The 9,279-nt window shown below is 49.5% G+C and overlaps 1 protein-coding gene across 1 annotated transcript; it reads right to left on the bottom strand.

The window, feature by feature from the left end:
* Positions 1-3,490: 3,490 nt before the first annotated feature.
* CDKN1B (cyclin dependent kinase inhibitor 1B) lies at positions 3,491-9,064 on the bottom strand. Its single transcript, XM_069581291.1, has 3 exons — positions 7,667-9,064; positions 6,983-7,112; positions 3,491-4,840 (listed from the first exon to the last, which is right to left on the bottom strand). Exons 1-2 carry the CDS (start codon positions 8,139-8,141, stop codon positions 6,991-6,993), a joined length of 597 nt encoding a protein of 198 aa, XP_069437392.1. The 5' UTR covers positions 8,142-9,064; the 3' UTR covers positions 3,491-4,840; positions 6,983-6,990.
* Positions 9,065-9,279: the final 215 nt, after the last annotated feature.

Genomic DNA, 9,279 nt, shown 5'->3' on the forward strand with positions numbered 1-9,279 from the left:
ACAAGCGTCCCAAGGAAAAAAAAATTCAAACTACCCTCGCGGGCCAATGGGAAAGAAGAGAGAGGAAGGAGGAGCCAGCGGGGCGGGGCGGGCGCCAGGGCTGGTACCGCAGGGGATGCGTAAAAACGCGGCGGGCGCACGGTTTGGGGTTTTTTTTTTTTTCCTCCAAAACTAGCTAAAAGCCCGAGACTCCGCCCGAAGCTGCAGCCTCTCGGATCCACCTTAAATCTTCAGTGGACTCGGCGCCGGGGTCAGTGGGCGCAGCCAATGCCAATCAAGTTTACAACCACCAGCACAGGAGGGAGAAAAAAAAAGAGGAAAAAAAATAATCTGCAAGTTCTCGGGTCTGCACACACACTCGCGGGGAGGCACGCACACATGTCCACAAGCACACAAAAGACAGGAGCGGGTGGGGGCCGGGTGCCAAAGAGGGAAGGGGGACGTGTCCGCAGATCTCTCGCTCGACGCGAAGCGCCCGTGGCCCCGTGCGCTCCGGGAAGGCGCGCGGGAAGCGCGGCCCGGCCCGAGCGCCATGATGGTGGCCGCGGTTCGGAGCCCATTTTTTTCTGGCGGGGGAGCTGCAATGATGCAATCCCCCGGCCCCGCGGTCCCCCGGCTGCGCGCCCTTCTCCCGGCCTTTTCTTCGCCTTCCTTTTGAGGCGCGTCGATGTTTCGCGCCCAGCCCGCCTCTACTCCTTTTTGTACTTTTCACTTACTGATTCCTGCCTCCCTCTTATGTGTGTTCCCACGCGCGACAGGCCCAGTACGCGGAGGGCACCACCATCCCCTGCCCCCCGCTCCACGGGGCCTCGAATTGATGTGTGAAGGCTACACTTTCGGTTCTGCGGGGTCCCGGCTGGCGCTGACCCCACCCTGCCCCACCCCCACGCAAGCTGGGATACAAGCGGTGCCACCGCCCCCATGCCGACACCCGGGGGAAGGGAAGGTCAAGCGTGACCGTGGACCCTCTTGCCCTCCCCCACTGCGCAGGATTTTTACCTTAATTTTGGCCGGGAGGGAGGGGAGCGAGCATAGGGTGTGGCCCAGGTGAAAGACTTGGCAAACTTAAAAAAAAAAACTCAGAGTCTGGAAAACAGATAGCAGATCCTAGATGAGCTTTTAAAACACTTTTCTTCCCAATCAGAAAAAGCTTCAGAAGAACAAGTGTCTACGCTAACAAGGGTGAAGATGAAATGGCGAAGGCAACGTTCCTCGGCATCCGGGAAAGGTCCCGGCGCGCGGCCGGTGGGCGCACCGTGGCCTGAAAGGCCGCGCGCGCCCCGCTCCCCTTCTGTAGATTTCCACGGTCCCCTTCGTCTCCAATCACGCCCCTGGACCCACGGTTTCCTAGTTTTTCCCTGCCCTGCCCTGATCCCCTTCACTGGGCAGCGGGGATGGGACCGGGGGACTTGGCAGAGCGGGTGTAAGCGAGGAAGCGACCCCCGCGAGCGGCAGCGGCGCTCGGCCCCTTTAGCGCGCGGCCCTGGGCCGCCGGCGAGCCGAGAAGCCTTTCGAAATGCGCGGGGCTGCGGATCATTGGAGCCTGGGGTGGGGGTGGGAGCGGACGCTGCCTTGGAGGGTCCACGAATTCGGAAAGGTTCTCCCATCCGCTCACCTCTCCCCAGCGCCCTGGAGTGGATGGGGTACTGACAGGCAGGGTCTGATTGTGGAGAGGAAGGGGGGTTTTCGCTTCTTTCTGAGCCCAGAGGGGAGATGATGAGAGAGGCAAGTTTCGGAGAAACAGCCCAGCCCAGCTGCGCGGGCCGAGGCGTAGCCGCCCTTCACGGCCTGCGGGTGCCCGGGGCGCGGGAACTGCGCGCAGCGATCCGGGAGGTGCGGGAGCCGCCGGTAGATGAGGAGCTAGACTTAATAGTCTTTTCTTGCCGAGGCTCCGGTCAGCCCGACCCCGCAACTGCCGCGGCGGGCGATCGTAGGGCTGCGGCTCAGGGCGGAGAGACTACGGCGCGGTGGCCCGAGTAGCGGGGTCGGGGGTGCCTGGGCCGACGGCCGCATCCCCTCGGAGCGACGCCCGCGGCGGGCCAGGCAGTCCGGGGTCGGGGAGAGGACGGTCAGAATCTCAGGGACACGTTCAGAGACTTGACGCAGAACGGGCGAAGGACCGACACGATGACTTTAGGGGCTGAGTTCCTGTGAACGTGCCTGGCGCGGCGAGCATCCACTTCTTTCTGGCCCTGGACTCCTAAAACGCAATCTCTAAAAATTCGGATTAACGATGCCTCTTGGGGAAAGAAACGGGGGTGAGGGGCAGAAGCAGCTTTTAGAAGAGGATTTTTGCCCCTCATTTGTTAGAAACACGTTTTAAAGTACTCTTTTTGGCTCAGAGAGACTATTTCATTATTTCCTGACTCTCCACTCCTTCCTCCCCATTTTGAATTGTTTTTCTTGCTTTCTCAGTCTCTTCCTGAAAAACACCCTGCCTTCGTGTTTTGAATAGAATCACAAAAACACCTTTAGTCTTTAATTAAAATAATACCACAACTTGGAAGATGTGGCCCAGCCACCAAAGGACCTATTTTTCCCTTCCCGGCAGTCGCAGACAGACAATCTTTTTTTTTTTTTTTTTGGATAAGCAATTTCGGGTCAAAATAAGCCGAAATTATCTTAATTTATTGCCCCCTTTGAGGTGCAATAAATTAAATGCAACTATTCAAGAGAAACTATTCAATCCAAATCCAGATTTTTGCGATTTAACCATTTGCAGATTCCTAGAAAAAATAATTTACTTTTACACCTTAGCCACATTTTCTAAGAGAATTTTAAATTAGAGGGATCATCTTAGTAAATTTTACTTTAAGATGCTGTTTAACTTTATTTAAATAAAAAATAACTTTGCTATGTGGATATGGAACCTCCAAACCCTCAGATTGGGTATTCAGATTAACCAGTTTTAGGTTGTGTAGAGTGTAACCAGGAAATGTAGAAGTTGAGGAATTGGTGTGTGATGGCCAGTTCAATTTGAAGGATACCTGTTCTATCTAAATTAGTGTGGAATGCACACCCCCTTCTAAAGGACCTATATACCTGAATATTTTGGAAGAGAGGTGTAGCTTAAGAGCGTCTGAACAACTGCTGTAGCTTCTTACAACATTCTGTGTGTGTAAATACAGAATTTAGAGAAGTCACCATGTTAGTTTCATTTTCAATCCTGCAAGTGTGTGATCAGTCTACACTTATGTAAGAATTTTTGGTTTTGACACATTCATATTCTAGAAGATATAAATATTACCATCTTATTAATATGAAAATGTGACTTTCCCACTTTCCACTTCTAAAGTTTTGTCCACCCATATAGAACTAAGTGGAAAAGCGTGACTACTACATTCGGTCCTACATAAACATCATCTGAGTGGTAGGCCTGAGTTATCTAGGTATTTGCCACTTCGTATTACATTTGTGGAAATGACTAGAATGCTAAGTCGAACACCTCAAGCTTAGTAAGGTATATTTACATACAGTTCAACTCAACGAATAGCTCTGGAAGTTTTCTTTATTGATTACTTGATGTGTAACAATAATTGGCATCTTTTCCACACATTACAAAAAATTATACTTGGCTCAGTATGCAACCTTTTAAGCATAGCCATATTATTTAACAGAAGAACAGAAGGGGAAAAACCTACTCTACCCGATACAGCATTTACAAATGCACAAAACATGCCACTTTGGCTTGTATATTGTCTAGATTTAAAAAAAAAATCTCTTTTTAACATAAATAAGTTAGTATAATTTTCAGTGTCTTTACAGAGTTATGTACACAGGTACACTTCAAATGGTTTTGTTTCATACACATACACAGGCAATGTAAAAATACTGTTTAAAGATGTAGTATCCATTTCTCCAACCCACGGGTGCTTTTCTCTATATGCACTTTCCTTTAAAAATACCACTATCCTTTGGACAAATTAAGAAACAGAATGAGAAGCTGTAAATTAAAAATTATTTCATTATTTTTTATGTCAAGTTACTTACAGATCTTTAAAAATATCCAAGGATTTAGAATTATTTTGTCTGTGTCTACACACACCCTGAAGTGAAAAGAAAATTAAGAAATGTCCTCAAAATTCTGATAAAAATTAAATGGTCAATTCTGTGCATTCAGAACACTCCCCACATACATGCCAGAGTGCCCAGAGGTACCTGGAGTGATTACCAGACTGATGAATACTGGGTAAATTCCAATTGTAAGGGAGACTAGTGGGGAGCACTGAGCTTTTTGTTGTTGTTGTTGTTTAAAAAAAAAAAAAAGCCATTTGCTACCATATAACGGAATCATCAGAGCTCCCAAATGAGAAAAAAAACTTCATGTAAAAATAAATAGCAATTATCTGCAGCCAGTGTTCAAATTTGGGTGATTTTTTAAATGAAGTATCCGTTTTCATTGAAAGGGACATTACATCTTTAAAGAAAATAATTCAAACCCTTCCCCCAAACTGCTTCTCTTCATGCAAGTCAAATATTTTTGTCCTTGCTCTAAATCGAAGCAAGCTCTTAATACCCACCCCACGCCAATTCCTCAGTACCCCCCAGCCCTCCCTTCCCCAAAGTTTATGTGCTACATAAAAAGTAAAAACTATATACACAGGTAGTACAATGAAGCAAATAAGGAAAAACCTAATTGCACAATGCTACATCCAACGCTTTTAGAGGCAGATGATTTAAGAGTGCCTAAAACTTTAGTGTTAAGTCTGTTGCTGTTCAGTGCTTGTAAAGGATGTCCGTTCTTGGAGTCAGCGATATGTATTCCAAATTTTTAATTTATATCTTCCTTGCTTCATCAAGCAGTGATGTATCTGATAAACAAGGAAACATACTCTTAGTTCTGCAAAAGAAACAAGGAGAAAGAATTAGAAGAAAAGGCACTAAAAAAACATTGCCAATATATTACCGGAATTATTTTGTTAGTTTTAGCTGGGAAATACCTGAGCAACGGGAAAGAACGAACATACTAAAAGCTGGTGACTAGAGTCATCTCCATCCAACATTTCTCTCACTGGCTTTTCACTCTCCCCTGTGCTATAGGCTTTTGTCTAGAACAGCGGTATTCAACAGAGGGTAATTTTGCTGCCTGTCCTCGCCACCCTCCCACCCCCAGGGGGACATTTGGCAATGGCTGGAGACATTTTTGGTTGTCACACTGGGTATGACTGGAGAGGTTTCTACTGGCATGTGCTTCAAGAGATCAGGGATGCTGCCAGAACATTCTACAATGCCCGGGACAGCCTCCCTCAACAAAGAATTATTCGGCCCCAAATGTCAGCAGTGCAGAGGTTGAGGAACCCTGGTCTAGAGAATTGGGGTCAAAGATACTGAGAAAGAACAGACATGGGAAAATTCAGAAACCAATAACACTTAAGAGTAGCAGAATTTTCTGTCTGAAAAATAATTGGCAATGATATTTATAAAGGCTCTCCAAAGAAAATTCTATTCACTTTTTTTTTTTTTCTCAAAATCTTCTAGTCTTAGTCATATGTAGAAATATACACATGAATGCTTATGAATAGGTCCTTACTACGATTTCCTGTATTCTCTGAACTGGCAATATTTACTAACAAGTGCTTCTCGGTAGGTGAGAATGGAGCCAGATCAAAATTCAACAGGTCTGATTTGCTCATCTGACGACTTACGCCACAAGTCACAAACCAAGAGCCGCAGGTGTTAGGGTTACTTCAGAAATCATTTTCATCCAATTTACCTACTTCATATATATAAGCTGTGATGTAGAGGTTTCATAGCACTGTTTTATATAAGCTCTGAAAAATATCACATATATGTAGCCAAGTCCTATATATGACACTGATTTAAAAACACAACAAACTTGAACCTCACCTTCATCCTTCTTTAAAATTTTTACAAATGAGGATTTTAAAAGTTAGTGTAAACATTTCTTAGGATCTCTTTATATGCTAGGCTAGTGAGAGTGGAGAGAGAAAGAAGGACATAGTTATTCTAAGTTTACAAACTATGAATATGTGTAGTTTGATCCTTAAGACCAATCCATGTAAAGCTGGGGGCTGATTATTCAAATTAGCTTTTCATATTGATCATATTTTAGTAAATGGCAAAAATCTCCACTTCTAATGTTGGGGGTACACCTACCCCTGCCAACCCCGATAACCACTCTCCATTTCCTCTACAAGCACCCAGCTTCTCCTGTTATAGCATGATTAGCATACGCATGCTGACGTGTTCCTGGATTGCTTACTCTGGCAGAGTCACTTCTGCTTTGCAACTTCAGTGTTATCAGAAATTCCGCAGGAACCTTAGTATTTTTGAGCCTTCCATTTCAGTTTTATTTTTTTAAACACACAGGTTCCTTCTCCATCCTCCAAACTTATCAGAAGCCAGAGAGTGTGAGAGCATATGAAAATGATAAAGACAAAAGCAAGTCATATATTTCTGTCACATTTATAAATATTTGATTATCCAGATATGAACCACTTTTTCAGTGAGGAAAAGTGCCTCACTTTTCCCTCGAAGTTTTAATTAAATCATTTATTTGCCATTTTTGCCCATGTAGAGCTCAAAATCTGTTACTGAGTCAACATGGTCCTCTGGGAGATGAATTCTCATGAAGTGGGATGGAGGCAGACCCCTGCTCTTGGTCAGATGGAAAAAGAACCTATTGTTCTGGACATGTTTTGATGGCACCTTCAGGGAACTGACCTTCCTACTCACGGAGCCTTGGTTACAAGAACTTGCCTGGGACACTTGCTCTGATCAGTTGGTGCTTCAAAGGAAAATAATCTCAGGAGGTGAAAACTGGGAAGAACTATAGTACCTCCCCACTGATTCCCAGTCTTCCCCATTCCTACCTTTTTGTCCTCCCAAAGCATAAAACAAAAGCCCCCAAGTTTTCATCTGCCAGCCCCCACTGAGATCGGGTTATCTTGGGGCTTGAAAGCCCACCAGTTCCTGCAACCCAACTGGGGTGTCACTTATTTGCTCCAAGTCATCAACCCACCGAGTGGTTTACGTCTGACGCCTTCTGAGGCCAGGCTTCTTGGGCGTCTGCTCCACTGAACCGGCGTTGGGGGAACCGTCTGAAACATTTTCTTCTGTTCTGTTGGCTCTTTTGTTTTGAGGAGAGGAATCTAAGGGCAAGAGGGAATTTTTAAAAAGAACACACACAAACAATCTTTATTAGAAAAAAACAATGGCCGACAGAAGTGAGCCCAAGAGTCAAGGGACAAAAAACCCACTACCTCCACCCACAATCTTGGGTCCGTCATTCCCAGTGGCCTTTAAGGGCACAAAATGAAGTTGTTTTCACATAACAGAAAGTGTATTTTCTACGCTTCAAAGCTCTCTCTCCAAAGCGAAGAAGGAGGCAGTTGATAAACATTCCAACATTGTCACATACCTACCGCTGTCTAGCTGGGAGGAGCCGCGATGTTTTCAGTTAGAGAAATGATCAGATAACACAATCTCAAGCTTCTGACTTAAAAGTCATAAACAGACAAGCAGGCAACTAAATAAATAGCATGTACTCATGTACCTCAAAGTAGGAAAGTGCGCTCCCCCCACCTCCGCCCCAAAAGCTAAGTCAGAACGCGCTGAAAAGAAAGCTGCGGTTAAAGACCCTCAAGCAGGGAAAGGAGCGCGGCAGACAGAGACAGACATTTTAGGCATCGGAAAGGGTCATTACCATCTGCGGCAGGTCGCTTCCTTATCCCGGGGCACTGCTCCGCTAACCCGGTCTGGCTGTCCGGGGCATCAGTCTTCTGATCGACCAAATGCGTGTCCTCTGGGTTTGCCTGAGACCCAAGTAAAGGCACCGCCGGGCGGGCCCCGCTGGCATCCTGGCCTTCCTGCGCCGGCACCTTGCAGGCGCCTTTGGGTGGCCGCGGGGGTCTGTAGTAGAACTCGGGCAGGTTGCCCTTTTCTACCTCCTGCCACTCGTACTTGCCCTCCAGGGGCTTGTGATTCTGAAAATCAAAATTCCACTTGCGCTGGCTGGCCTCTTCCATGTCTCTGCAATGCTTCTCCAAGTCCCGGGTTAACTCTTCGTGATTGACCGGGCCAAAGAGGTTTCTGCAAGCCGAGGGCTTGGGGTACTCCGCCTGTCTGGCGTCCATCCGCTCCAGGCTCGGGCTCCCGTTAGACACTCGCACGTTTGACATCTTCCTCCCAGGGGGTGGGGTGGGGGTGGGGGGTCTCGGCGACTGAGGCTCTTGCGCGCGCTCTCTCTCTCTCGCCAAACAAAACCGAACAAAACAAAACGCCCCGACCCAGCCCGAGCCCCTCTTTATAAGCCCTGCGCCGGCCCCTGGAGCCAAGAGAAACAAACGCGAGCCGAGTCAGCGCCCGAGCGTCTAGGCGCGCACGGGGCTGGGGGAGGGGGCGAGGGGCAGCCCCCCGGGGCCAGGCAGCCCCGATCCCGGCCGATCAAGCGGGAGGGCGGGGAGCGGAGGGGAGGGGAGCCGAGCGCCGCCGAGACAGGAGGGGGCAGAGCCGCTCCGAGTCCGGGCCGCCGCGAGCCCGCGGGTCCCGCCGCCCGAGCGCCGTCTCCAAACCTTGCGGGCGTCGCGGAGTCGCGGAGCGGCGAGAGAGTGAGCCCAGAGGAAAGCGGGGAGGAAGGAAAAAAAACACCCCCGAAAAGACGAGCCCCCTTTTTGGAGTTGCCCAATATGGCGGTGGAAGGGAGGCTGACGAAGGAGAAGATGATTGACACCGCGAGTCTATTTAAACAGAGGAGGAGATCATTGGTCGCGGCGCCGGGAGCCGCCCCGCCGAGGCTGGCGAGCTCGGCCTTAAGGTGGCCCCGCCGCGCCTCCCCGCCTCCCGAGCGCGCCGCCGCCGCCGCCGAGCGCGCGGCCGGGACCCGGGGCTGGTCGCGTGACTGCGGGAGGCGCACGGCTTGCCAGCAGACCTGCTCCGGCTGGCCTAGGAGAAATTACAAATAAGACAAACGAGCTCGCCAAACGGCCGGGGAGCCGGGGAGGGGCCTGGGCAGCGGGGCCGGCCGGCGGGTGTTCTGATCCCGGGCGCTGCGCGGACCCGCGCGCCACTGCTCCGGAGCCCCGACCTCCCCGGCTCCTCGCCCGGGAAAGCGGGGGAGAGTTCCAAGGTGCTCGGCCGCCGGTGGTGGTACCCTTGGCTGGCGATCTTGTTTTCGCTGCACTCGCCGAGCGGGGGATGGGGGGACGCAGGGTGGGAGCTCGGCCCCCTAGCTGGGCTCTCCCCCGGGGGGCCCCAATCGCTCACTTGGCGGGGGAGGCGGGGAGCCCCTCGGCCTGGGTGCCTTAAGCTGGGGGTGAG

Source organism: Ovis canadensis, chromosome 3, assembly GCF_042477335.2.
Source record: "Ovis canadensis isolate MfBH-ARS-UI-01 breed Bighorn chromosome 3, ARS-UI_OviCan_v2, whole genome shotgun sequence".
NCBI lineage: Eukaryota > Metazoa > Chordata > Mammalia > Artiodactyla > Bovidae > Ovis > Ovis canadensis.

Coding starts and splice junctions, on each gene's coding strand:
- CDKN1B (XM_069581291.1), bottom strand. CDS start 8,141: ATGTCAAACGTGCGAGTGTCTAACGGGAGCCCGAGCCTGGAGCGGATG. Junction 7,113..7,666: donor GAAGCGACCTGCCGCAGATG/GTAATGACCCTT, acceptor TCTTGCCCTTAG/ATTCCTCTCCTCAAAACAAA.